The 13,897-nt window shown below is 36.3% G+C and overlaps 1 protein-coding gene across 1 annotated transcript; it reads right to left on the reverse strand.

The window, feature by feature from the left end:
- Positions 1 to 8,539: 8,539 nt before the first annotated feature.
- Positions 8,540 to 9,466, reverse strand: LOC102269802 (olfactory receptor 4C3D). Its single transcript, XM_005909629.3, has one exon. It carries the CDS (start codon positions 9,464 to 9,466, stop codon positions 8,540 to 8,542), a length of 927 nt encoding a protein of 308 aa, XP_005909691.3.
- Positions 9,467 to 13,897: the final 4,431 nt, after the last annotated feature.

The following is a 13,897-nucleotide window of genomic DNA, read 5'->3' on the forward strand; positions in this document are numbered from 1 at the left end:
AATGGACAAATTCTTAGAAAAGTACAACTTTCCAAAACTGGACCAGGAAGAAATAGAAAATCTTAACAGACCCATCACAAGCACGGAAATTGAAACTGTAATCAAATATCTTCCAGCAAACAAAAGCCCAGGTCCAGATGGCTTCACAGCTGAATTCTACCAAAAATTTAGAGAAGAGCTAACACCTATCCTGCTCAAACTCTTCCAGAAAATTGCAGAGAAAGGTAAACTTCCAAACTCATTCTATGAGGCCACCATCACCCTAATACCAAAACCTGTCAAAGATCCCACAAAAAAAGAAAACTACAGGCCAATATCACTGATGAACATAGATGCAAAAATCCTTAACAAAATTCTAGCAATCAGAATCCAACAACACATTAAAAAGATCATACACCATGATCAAGTGGGCTTTATCCCAGGGATGCAAGGATTCTTCAATATCCGCAAATCAATCAATGTAATACACCACATTAACAAATTGAAAAATAAAACCATATGATTATCTCAATAGTTGCAGAGAAAGTTTTTGACAAAATTCAACACCCATTTATGATAAAACCTCCCCAGAAAGCAGGAATAGAAGGAACATACCTTAACACAATAAAAGCTATATATGACAAACCCACAGCAAACATTAATTGAAAGCATTTCCTCTAAAGTCAGGAACAAGACAAGGGTGCCCACTTTCACCATTACTATTCAACATAGTTTTGGAAGTTTTGGCCACAGCAATCAGAGCAGAAAAAGAAATAAAAGGAATCCAAATTGGAAAAGAAGAAGTAAAACTCTCACTATTTGCAGATGACATGATCCTCTACATAGAAAACCCTAAAGATTCCACCAGAAAATTACTAGAACTAATCAATGACTATAGTAAAGTTGCAGGATATAAAATCAACACACAGAAATCCCTTGCATTCCTATACACTAATAATGAGAAAACAGAAAGAGAAATTAAGGAAACAATTCCATTCACCATTGCAATGGAAAGAATAAAATACTTAGGAATATATCTACCTAAAGAAACTAAAGACCTATATATAGAAAACTATAAAACACTGGTGAAAGAAATCAAAGAGGACATTAATAGATGGAGAAATATACCATGTTAATGGATTGGAAGAATCAATATAGTGAAAATGAGTATACTACCCAAAGCAATCTATAGATTCAATGCAATCCCTATCAAGCTACCAACAGTATTCTTCACAGAGCTAGAACAAATAATTTCACAATTTGTATGGAAATACAAAAAACCTCGAATAGCCAAAGCGATCTTGAGAAAGAAGAATGGAACTGGAGGAATCAACCTACCTGACTTCAGGCTCTACTACAAAGCCACAGTTATCAAGACAGTATGGTACTGGCACAAAGACAGAAATATAGATCAATGGAATAAAATAGAAAGCCCAGAGACAAATCCACGCACATATGGACACCTTATCTTTGACAAAGGAGGCAAGAATATACAATGGATTAAAGACAATCTCTTTAACAAGTGGTGCTGGGAAATCTGGTCAACCACTTGTAAAAGAATGAAACTAGAACACTTTCTAACACCATACACAAAAATAAACTCAAAATGGATTAAAGATCTAAACGTAAGACCAGAAACTATAAAACTCCTAGAGGAGAACATAGGCAAAACACTCTCCAACATACATCACAGCAGGATCCTCTATGACCCACCTCCCAGAATATTGGAAATAAAAGCAAAAAATAAACAAATGGGACCTAATTAACCTAAAAGCTTCTGCACATCAAAGGAAACTATTAGCAAGGTGAAAAGACAGCCTTCAGAATGGGAGAAAATAATAGCAAATGAAGCAACTGACAAACAACTAATCTCAAAAAATATACAAGCAACTCCTCCAGCTCAACTCCAGAAAATAAATGACCCAATCAAAAAATGGGGCAAAGAACTAAATAGACATTTCTCCAAAGAAGACATACAGATGGCTAACAAACACATGAAAAGATGCTCAACATCACTCATTATCAGAGAAATGCAAATCAAAACCACTATGAGGTACCATTTCACACCAGTCAGAATGGCTGCGATCCAAAAGTCTACAAATAATAAATGCTGGAGAGGGTGTGGAGAAAAGGGAACCCTCTTACACTTTTGGTGGGAATGCAAACTAGTACAGCCACTATGGAGAACAGTGTGGAGATTCCTTAAAAAACTGGAAATAGAACTGCCTTATGATCCAGCAATCCCACTGCTGGGCATACACACTGAGGAAACCAGAAGGGAAAGAGACACATGTACCCCAATGGTCATTGCAACACTGTTTATAATAGCCAGGACATGGAAGCAACCTAGATGTCCATCAGCAGAGGAATGGATAAGAAAGCTGTGGTACATATACACAATGGAGTATTACTCAGCCATTAAAAAGAATACATTTGAATCAGTTCTAATGAGGTGGATGCAACTGGAGCCTATTATACAGAGTGAAGTAAGCCAGAAGGAAAAACATAAATACAGTATACTAACGCAGATATATGGAATTTAGAAAGATGGTAACAATAACCCGGTGTACAAGACAGCAAAAGAGACACTGATGTATAGAACAGTCTTATGGACTCTGTGGGTGAGGGAGAGGGTGGGAAGATTTGGGAGAATGGCATTGAAACATGTAAAATATCATGTAAGAAACGAGTTGCCAGTCCAGGTTCGATGCACGATACTGGATGCTTGGGGCTAGTGCACTGGGGCGACCCAGAGGGATGGTATGGGGGGGAGGAGGGAGGAGGGTTCAGGATGGGGAACACATGTATACCTGTATGGATTCATTTTGATATTTGGCAAACTAATACAATTATGTAAAGTTTAAAAATAAAATAAAATTAGAAATAAAAAAAAAAAAGGAAAAAAAAATAAAAAAGAAAGAAAAAAAAAAGAAACTACTTGCATGTGGCAAAGTAATTCAGACTTCATCCAAATAGGAAAGGTTGCCAAATAAGGCAGCCAGCTAAGCTGTTTATAGAATTGTTCATGGAACTGCCTACCATTTAGCTATACTTGAGTTTAATTTGCAAACAGTTTTTAATACACACCTTAGCAGACACATCATTATTGAGATGTTCTCCTTTGGGTAACAGAACCTGTGCTGAAAGAGGGCAAACTGCCATTTTCAAGTGCAGATTTGCATCATTTCAACTGCACCCCTTTGAAGCTGTGTCTCTGCTGACTGAGGCACTAATCACCATACCAGTCAATTACCATCCCCCCCTGCAATGATCTGCTTTTCCCAGAGGCAGAAGTTCACTGGAGCCAGGCCAAGCTGATATTTCACAAACACAAAACCATATCACAATATTAACCATTCAGTAATTTTTGAACAACTAAACTCTTTTCTTCAGTAGAAGAATGGCCGCACAATAATTTGCCTGTCTGATAATACAGATGAAGAAAAGTCAATAGGACTTATTTTTGGCCACCTAGGTAGTATCAGGACTGAAATCTTGTATCACCTAACCTGATGTTCTCTACATCTTTCAAGACTGTTGTTAAAATTATATCACATCTAACTTCAGGAGAGTTGCCATTATAATGGATTCTAAAATGTTTCTAAGCCAGAAAAAATAAGGACTAAACTCTCACTCCGTAACAGTATTCTCAGTCAACATCCTTTGAATTTAGAAATATTTGGGGTTATAGCCTTCCTTATTTTCAATCTTCAATAGTTAAAAATAGCTATATCTTATATATATAATATACTTCACAGACTACAACTGGTTTGTTAATGTAGTTGACAACGTACTCTGGGAAGCCTCCTGAGAAGAAAGAACCTCTCAGTTTTACTGAATATGATCTGTACAGATGATCGGCCAACCTCTGCGCTTGGATGGCGTTTCCTAGTTGCTCCATGAGTAGTTATCTTGCCTAACCCTTCAGATATAAGCTAGGGCTGTATTCCTTAATCTTCTTTCTCTTATCAATCAGTTCATTTCAGTCGCTCAGTCGTGTCCGACTCTTTCAACCCCATGAATTGCAGCATGCCAGGTCTCCCTGTCCATCACCAACTCCCGGAGTTCACTCAAACTCACATCCATTAGGTCGGTGATGCCATCCAGCCATCTCATCCTCTGTTGTCCCCTTCTCCTCCCGTCCCCAATCCCTCCCAGCATCAGAGTCTTTTCCAATGAGTCAACTCTTCCCAAGAGGTGGCCAAAGTACTGGAGAATAGTGCTCTCTAAAGGCACATTTTAAACATTGTTTCCTTAATCACTCCTCTTAAAATATTATAACCACAAATATACTGCCCACTTATCTGTTTTATGTATATCTGTGCTTTATATATAAAAACTTTGACATTTTCATCCTCCAAGAAAACATTTCTACATGCTTCAGAGAGATATTTTCTTCATTTCAAGTGTATGTATTAGAGCAACCTACTTATTTTTTAAAAGGGTGAGAAGAATAATGTGATTATTTAAACTTGGCCCTAACTACAATTCTAGCTGGACTTTAAAAACTACAAAAATCTCTATCCAATTCTTATCTCCTGTAACACCCTCTTATAAAATGATTTTCATCAGACCCATTGTTAACAAAATTATATTTTTTCATTTATTTATTTATTATACATCTACTCCCCACTGGTAATTAACTTTCACACAGACACAACTCTTATTTGTAAAAGTTGTATACCCAGTTCCTATAACTCTCTCACATACTGTAGGCACTAGACCGTATTATTTGAACAAATTAAATATGTCAAAATTTCCTAAGCTAAATTGCCCATGCAGACATTTTTCCAGTAGTATTTGTTAACACTATGGGATAACAATATGAAAAGCCCTGAGGAAACAGTATCTATATAGTTGCTCAAGGTGCTACCTTCATGCTCAAACAAAGTATCAGTTTCCTCGAAGACTGAGCTGCTTATTTTTTGTCCAACTATGTCTTTCATCTAAGTGCCACTCTTTTTTGAAACTCAACTATTTGATTTTTATTTCTTAAGTCCATTAGACTTCATTTTTCATGATGTGCATAATGGGTAACATATCTGCACAAATGAGATCATCAGTTGGTTTTTCTCTAAGACAAGAGGAATCAAGAAGGTACAAGTAGCCTGGGAAATGAAGATCAATGCAGAAATGAGAGGAAGAAAATGCCCCATCCCTCCCCTGATCCCAAAATAAAGCTTGAATACTTCAATGACAATCTTCACAACTTGGCCAATGATCAGATCTGTATTTTTATATTTTCACATCAAGCTAGAAAAAATCTTGTGAAGTGGAAAGAGTAGAGGAAGCAGAGTTTCAAAGGTTTGATATTGTTTAATTTCATTGTCACATTTTCTTTTTGTATAAAATGAAATATCAACCTCTATAATAATATATGTTTCTTCATTAAGAGAGTTAAAGTATGTAAAAGTGAAAGTGAAGTCACTCAGTCATGTCCGACTCTTTGAGACCCCATGGACTGTAGCCTACCAGGATTCTCCATGGGATTTTCCAGGCAAGAGCACTGGAGTGGGTTGCCATTTCCTTCTCCAGGGAATCTTCCCAACCCAGGGATCTAACCCGGGTCTCCCACATTGTAGGCAGACGCTTTACTCTCTGAGCCAGCAGGGAAGTCCCTGTCAAAATGTATGCCTTATAGTTGGCCTTCAACAATGAGCTCACCTTCCTCATTTAATGCCTAATATTTTCACTAAATTAACAGTCCAGATTAAATGAAAATATTCTTAACAACAGATCCAAACATTATTTATCTCATTGATTTTAGGAGAGACATATTTCTTTATATGTTTCTTAAAGAATCAGACATAATCAAATGGCATTGTCCTCATGAGATTTTTGATGATGAGTTCAAAGAAATATTTTAAATTCCCTAGAATTATTTACAAACCAGCAAAATTCCATACACTGAGGTGAGACTGCCTTACATTTCTTTCTTCTTTTCTTACACTTTTCAGGTTTGCTTTTGACACTGAGCCCTTGGTATAGCCCCTTCAGTCTTATTTTCCTCTTCAAATAATTCATTTCATCTTTTAGTAGAAATGCCATCTACTTAATACTTTTTCCATTCTTACCCCTGAATTACTGTCAACTCCTATCTAATAGTCATAAGGCAAAATGAACCGTATATTATTTAGTGTAAATTCTATTGCAGTGCTTCTCACTATCAACTGCAAAATTGATCATCTTTAATAGATTAAGTGCTGATGATATTATCTTCCAGGCCTAGACATTGTGGGAAAAGCTTCTGTTTCTTATGAATCTGAGGTACCATGCATAAGCTAGTAAACAGTCACCCCACAGAATAGGTGGGGTGACTGGCATAATGATATGGTCAAATTATGGTGAAAAAATGGCTAGAGATGACTACTGAGTTTGAGAGAATATTTCTGAAATAGTGCAAGTTGGAGTGTTATAGTCAGAGAACCTTTGACTTATAAAGTGTTAGGTAATAATGTAGAATGATCTGATATTCTCCATGTGTCTAGAGGAGCATAACAGGTATCACTGCTTTCCTAAAGTTTGTGTTATGAAAACTGTAAAATTTTGCTTTTGTAAAAGGCCAACATTAGTACAGTAATGTTTTTGTTCATAAGAGCAAAATTTATCTTCTAATTTCTTTCAGTTAGTGGAAATAGTTCCAAGCATAGGTATTATTATATTGCCCCACATGTGATAAGGCTATAGCAAATTTGATTATCTTCTTAAAGGAGAAAGTGAATCACTAACATTACAGATACATTTCTTATCTATAGACATAAATGTATCAGGAGTTGGTGATGGACAGGAAAGCCTGACGTGCTGCAGTCCATGGGGTCGCAAAGAGTCAGACACGACTGAGTGGCTGAACTGAACTGAACTGAACTGAAGTATATCAAAGACAACCATGTTTTATTTGAAGAAAGTAGAACTGAGTTTTGGAACACCTGGATTCAAATGCTGTAGCTAAAACTCTTAGATATGTTTTCTTCTTGTTGCTGCATGTGATTAAAGAATGTTTACTCTTCTTTATTCAAAAGACTCCTCAAGTCTTGGTAAGAAGAAAAAAAAAAAAAACAATTCAATAAAAACTGTAAGTGGTAGGATATTTAAGAAAATAAGACTACCATTTCACACCAGTCAGAATGGCTGCGATCCAAAAGTCTACAAATAATAAATGCTGGAGAGGGTGTGGAGAAAAGGGAACTCTCTTACACTGTTGGTGGGAATGCAAACTAGTACAGCCACTATGGAGAACAGTGTGGAGATTCCTTAAAAAACTGGAAATAGAACTGCCTTATGATCCAGCAACCCCACTGCTGGGCATACACACTGAGGAAACCAGAAGGGAAAGAGACACATGTACCCCAATGTTCATCGCAGCACTGTTTATAATAGCCAAGACATGGAAGCAACCTAGATGTCCATCAGCAGATGAATGGATAAGAAAGCTGTGGTACATATACACAATGGAGTATTACTCAGCCATTAAAAAGAATACATTTGAATCAGTTCTAATGAGGTGGATGAAACTGGAGCCTATTATACAGAGTGAAGTAAGCCAGAAGGAAAAACATAAATACAGTATACTAACGCACATATATGGAATTTAGAAAGATGGTAACAATAACCCGGTGTACAAGACAGCAAAAAGAGACACTGATGTATAGAACAGTCTTATGGACTCTGTGGGAGAGGGAGAGGGTGGGAAGATTTGGGAGAATGGCAATGAAACATGTAAAATATCATGTAGGAAACGAGTTGCCAGTCCAGGTTCGATGCATGATGCTGGATGCTTGGGGCTGGTGCACTGGGACGGCCCAGAGGGATGGTATGGGGAGGGAGGAGGAGGAGGGTTCGGGATGGGGAACACATGTATACCTGTGGCGGATTCATTTTGATATTTGGCAAAACTAATACAATTATGTAAAGTTTAAAAATAAAATAAAATTGGAAGAATAAAAAAAAAAAAAGAAAATAAGACTAAATTAAGAATAATTTTTAAATTTCTGGTTTATTTTTATGCTACAAAAAGAATTAAAGATAAGTTGAGAACCATTCCTTCCTCCTTTAGTGAGTGTTTCTCTTTTTGCTTTTGATAAATTCATGGTGCCAAAAAAATTCAGCAGTGATTCTTTCACTTCGCAAATATCCCTTCCCTATATATCTAAGAATTTATAGGATCTATTTGCTTCACCACAGGTTAAATAAAAATAAAAGAAGATCTGAAATCAACACAGGCCCTAGGGAAAAGCCAATTTCATCCAAGCAACATTTGTATAAAGAATTTAGTACAGTAGAAATACATACTCTATAATCATCTCACTAGGGATTCATAGGTGTTTTTTCTATTGCACATCTTAAATCTATGCACATTAATGTTAAAGCCTTAGCAGAGTACATTAAAAGTTATAAAAAGCACCTAGCAAAGTACCTATCCATTAAGCATTCAACAAATTTTAGTTTCTGGGCCTTTTTTAATGTCAATGATCTGCAAAATTTATTGGTTTTTTTTCGTATTTTACAATAGATATAATCCTCTACATAGACAAATCATCATACTATTGGCTTCATGAACAGGCTACATTATTCTCCTCTTCGTCAAATTCATCATGGCATTTTTCACCTCTGTGTTTCTCACTGTGTAGATGATAGGATTTAACATGGGAGTGAGGATTGCAAAGAACACAGCCACCCACTTGTCCACAGGATAGGTGGCCACAGGACGCATGTAGGTGAATATACAAGGGACAAAAAAGAACACCACTACTGTAAAGTGGGAGCCACATGTAGAGAGGGCCTTGCGCTGTCCTTCAGAGCCATGGGATTTCAGGGAGCTCAGGATGACTGTGTACGAGATGAGGAGCATGAAAAAAATGAGCAAGCACATGGCTCCACTGTTTGCTGCCACCACTATACCGAGCTTGTAGGTGTCACTGCAGGCAAGCTTTAACAGTGGAAAGAGGTCACACATGAAGTGATCGAAGATGTTGGGACCACAGAAGGTCAAGTTGACCATGAAAATAATCTGCACAGTGGCATGCATAATCCCCCCGATCCAGGCCACCACCAGCAGGAGCTGGCAGAGCCCCTGTCGCATGATGGTTGTGTAGTGCAGAGGCTTGCAGATGGCCATGTAGCGGTCATAGGCCATGACGATGAGGAGTATGATCTCTGATCCTCCCAGGAAGTGCTCCACAAAGAGCTGAGTCAGGCAGCCTCCCAAGGATATGGTTCTCCTCTCGTACAGTAGGTCAGTGATCAATTTAGGGGTGGTGACGGATGTGTAGGAGGCATCTATGAAGGCCAAGTAAGTGAGAAAGAAGTACATGGGAGCAGAAAGTGTGGGGCTGAGGGAGATGGTAATGACAATGAGCAAGTTGGCCAGAACAGTGAATAGGAAAATGAACAAAAACACAATGAAGAGTATTTTCTGCAAGAGTGGATTCTGTGTGAGTCCCAAGAGAACAAATTCAGTCACATTGTTTGGAGGTATAACAACATCCATTTGGGAAGTAATACCTTCTTGGGGCCTGAATTTCCTACAAAGGAATAAAAAGTGGCACCTGTTAATCATGAAAGATTTGTGGTCTGAATTTCTTAGAACAAAACAGAACAGTCACTATAGCTGTGGCTCAAGTCCTTGGCAGTTTTGCCCCAGTAATTGTTTCAAATCATTCTTATTTTTTTCATGATGTGTTCCATCCCTTCAGACACCCGGCACCTATCACCTGTAAAATATTGGGAGAGAAACACATGATGTGTAATTTACTGAGAAAACACTGGGCTCCCTACATGAGACCTGGATTCTCCTCCTGATTTCAGCTGCTTGCAACTCTGCCATGTCATTTCGGTGTTCCTTGATTTCAAGCCCTCCTTTGTGTATGTGAGCTTACAAATAGTAATTCTCACATGTATCTAGAAAGCTGAGAGGTGTCCCACAGGGGTTAGAGCTATTCTCTTTTCCATGAGAATTTACATTTGAATTCTTAGATCTAACTGTGGAAGGAAAGACACATCAATAAATCTATCCCAAGAAGGCAGTTTAAGGAAATGAATATAAGTCCTTGGCAACACACTGTCCGTTTTAACCTACCAGAGCGCATATGCTATTCAAGTGTGTTTAGTAACTGTGCCTACCACAGTGCCTGGCAGGATGTCTGCAGTGTCTGAAACCTGTTAGATGATGAGTAAATGCTTTCCAAGTTGTCGTTCATGGGTAAGAGTATGCCTTCTTCCCCAGATTATAAACCCAGAGGAATTCAAGTGTTCTTGTCCTCCAGCTCTGATTATCATTACTTTTTATGAAAAACATAAATAAACCTTTGAAAGGAAGCTGCATTCCACTTTAATAATTTCTGACACACTTTATGGGGTAAGTATAAAAATATTAATTGCCTCTAGGAAAGAGTATATTACTGGGTCATTTTACTTTCAGGATAATTACAATAGTTATTAATTAATATTTTTAATTCTTCAAAATCCTGTTCCACATACAATTTAACATGGTTACATTCAGTAAATTTACATCTTCAGTAGGCGTATAAAAAACTGTGACATAGGTGTGCAATAAAATAAGATCTATCAAGCAAAGAAAATCATTATTTTCAAAGTTTTAAAAACAGAGATTGATGTGAAAAATAGAAAGACTCTGCTGGATGAGATAAAGTACTATGTATATATACCCAAACACATATAAAATCTGTTCATGTAAGCAATCATTAATATTACAAGTTCATTCATTCAACAAATATTTATTGGATATGACTATGTATAGTAATGTGTATGTATTCACATTGAGTCATAAAAAGTGTGCCTGTTAAATGTCTTTGTAACCATTTCCCTGAAATTTCATCACCAAACAGCAGCAAGGCATCCATCCTTGATACAAGTCACCCTCCCACTCCATTATGTTTCTGCTACAGGCATTCCCCTGCCTTCTTCTCCCATCTTCCCAAAGCATCCATCATCAATCATTCTTGGTTACAGGATACTGTATTACTAATATGATAAGGACAGGTGAGACAAAAATTTTCCAAAGAAAAGAGAAAACATAAACATAATTTTAAAAAGTATTCCTTTTTCCAAGACGAAAACTCTATACATATGTGAAAACAAAGTACAGCAGCTTCATTACATTTCCTTATACTCTGAGGTGAAGTTTCTCAGCAGATCATAAAAAGTATAGTGAATAGAAAGTAAGAATTAAACATAACTAATAAAAGTTACTTGGACATAACTGTGAAAAAATAGAAATTATTTTGTCTTTTTTTTCTTTGACTCCAAAATACTCTTTCTAGAAATAACCTAATGGAAAATATTTTTAAAACAGAAAAATTAAATGTTCAAATATGTTCAACACAGTTATTAAAAGCTGTGGAAAATTTAGAAACCACACAGAATGCTCAACATTGGGGAAGGGGATAACTAAAATATATTGCATATTTTTGAATAATGTATAGTTTTAACAGAGGTGTTAAATATCAGTAAGAAAAAGTCTGAAATATTTTTACTTCTAAATTGATAGCACTGTAGTTGAACCTATTTTTCTTGATGCTTGACATGCTTAAAAGAGATTTAAATCTTAGACTGGTGGGGGTGAGAGGTGATTATATGATTTGTAAAATCCATTTAAACCTGATACTCTATGACTATATGATGTCCTGGCCAGGGGACAGGCTGGGAAATCTCACCCATGAACTTGTCTGACATGTAGGTCTACAGCCAGGGCCCCAGGCAGCTGTTAGTGCACCAAGAAAGAAGTAAATTTCAATATTAAAAGCATCAACTAATTCAGATACAGTAAGTGTTTTTTTTTTTTTTTTTGAGATATAAACAGTACCTGTGGAGAAGGCCTTTCTCTTGAGCCTTAAAAGTGTTACCACATATCCTGTTTGGGAGCAAAGTCTATGAAGTTACTTACCTGTGGCTAATTAAACCCAAGGGATATTTCAACATCATTACCAGGTCTTGCCAACAAACCGATTATCTCAAGTAAGGTAACTGAACATCAGAGAAGAACTTTTACAGCGCACGTCTTTGTGAACTTCATCCTGATGTCTACATGAGAACAAAACATGATGAGAGGAAAAAAAAAAAAAACAACAGTTGACCATATATGAACTTAGATATTTGATAGTAAATGAGCTTAAATATGGAGTCTGAATATTTAATATTACATATGTAAGCAGTTAATTGGGTAACTATTTTTTTATTTTTCATTATGATATTTTATTTTTTAATTGATCTACCATTCATGTCCATGAAAAAATTTTTCAAAAAGGAGTTTCTTGGATCTATACCAGGAAAGTCTGTTCCCAGAATACAAATCCAAAGACAGAACAGTTCAAAATCCTGAAAAGACAGCAACACAGATTCTCAAACTTGAAAGGTAAAACAGAATGAAAACAGGAGGGATTATATATGGATTATATCACTGTTGATCAGAAACTAGTTGAGGTGTGCTTTGACCTTTGATAGACTCAGGGACTAATTTCACAAAAACCAGGTACCTGTCAAAGTGTTCTCTTGACAGCTTTGTGTACTTGGATAAGTGCAAGAACATATTCTCAAAACAACAAAGCACTCAAGAGCAGAGTTTGTATGTCTTGTTGTTGTTCAGTCAATAAGTCATGTCTCACTCTTTGCGACCCCGTGAACTCCAGCACACAAGGCTTCCCTATCCTTCAATATCTCCCAGAGGTTGCTCTAACTCATGTCCAGTGCTTCAGTGATACCATCCAATCATTTCATCTTGTCACCCAGAGGCAACATGTCTTAATCCAATCCTAAGATACTTTTATACCAGGAGGGTATTTCTATGTTATCTATCAGAAAAAGAAAAGTTTGGGGGAATGAGATAATTTTACTTCTAATAGAAGTACAAGCAAATATAACAATATTTATAACAAATTATTGGCATGGGAAGAATCACAGAACTTGGAAACAGCTTCCAAATCACCTAAGTAAATTACTTTTAGAAATTTAAAGGTTATGGAATAAAATGATGGTATAGTGAGAATTAAAATCCACATCTCCTGATCCTGAAGCTAGTGTCCTAGATTTCTTTCTGATTAAAAGATCTAAAGTACTTTTTTTATTTCTTCCACTGGGAAATAAAGGAAACTTTATTTAATGTGTGTCAGGTGGAGGCATTAATTAATTAATTAATTAGTGTGGAGGCATTAATATTGCTAAGTACACTAGACGAATCCAATTAGAATTGAGAAAAGGATGAAGGCATATTTTAGCACTTAGTATCTATGCTGTAAGTTGGGTTCTAACAGGAAACATGTAATTCTAAAGCCTTAAATAGGATGCTTATAATATAGTATCTGATCTCCAAGTCCGATATAGAGCAATTGCCAAGAACAAGACAACTTTTAATTAATCATTTAAGTCAAGAACATACAGCTTACAGAGAGTCAGATTACTATTTATTATATAAATCAGAATAATCTGTTTCCAGAATGTTAAACATTCATTGTGCTTAAAAAACATGTACCCAGACATTTTAATTTAATGCAGGCAGACTCTGGGGCCTTATGTGATGTGAATGACTTAAATATGTATTTCAATTATTGGAGGAGGCCAAGTGATCCAGATACAGAGACTGGGGTTGAACAATTTAATTCTTCAGTTCAAATTTTTTTCAGAATATACAAAATCAACCATATGACACAATCAGAATATATGTTAACAAATTTCATTTTTCATAGATTTGAAAATGCAGCTATGATCATTTCTGTGAAATTTTAAATTAATTTTTTATCAGATTTCACTATAGAATCTTAACACAGTATGATGACATCTGTAAGAGATTGAAGCTATGCGATTCTCTTGGTGTTTAAGATCTATAAACTATTCCACTAGGATAAGGATTAGTTCATATAGTGGTTTCAGGAATAAGTAGTTTAAGTAACCCAAAGGAAATTATTTT

The sequence above is a fragment of the Bos mutus genome, chromosome 15 (genome assembly GCF_027580195.1).
Source record: "Bos mutus isolate GX-2022 chromosome 15, NWIPB_WYAK_1.1, whole genome shotgun sequence".
NCBI lineage: Eukaryota > Metazoa > Chordata > Mammalia > Artiodactyla > Bovidae > Bos > Bos mutus.

Bases quoted from the DNA above. Each gene is read 5' to 3' on its own strand.
- LOC102269802 (XM_005909629.3), bottom strand. From the start codon at position 9,466: ATGGATGTTGTTATACCTCCAAACAATGTGACTGAATTTGTTCTCTTG.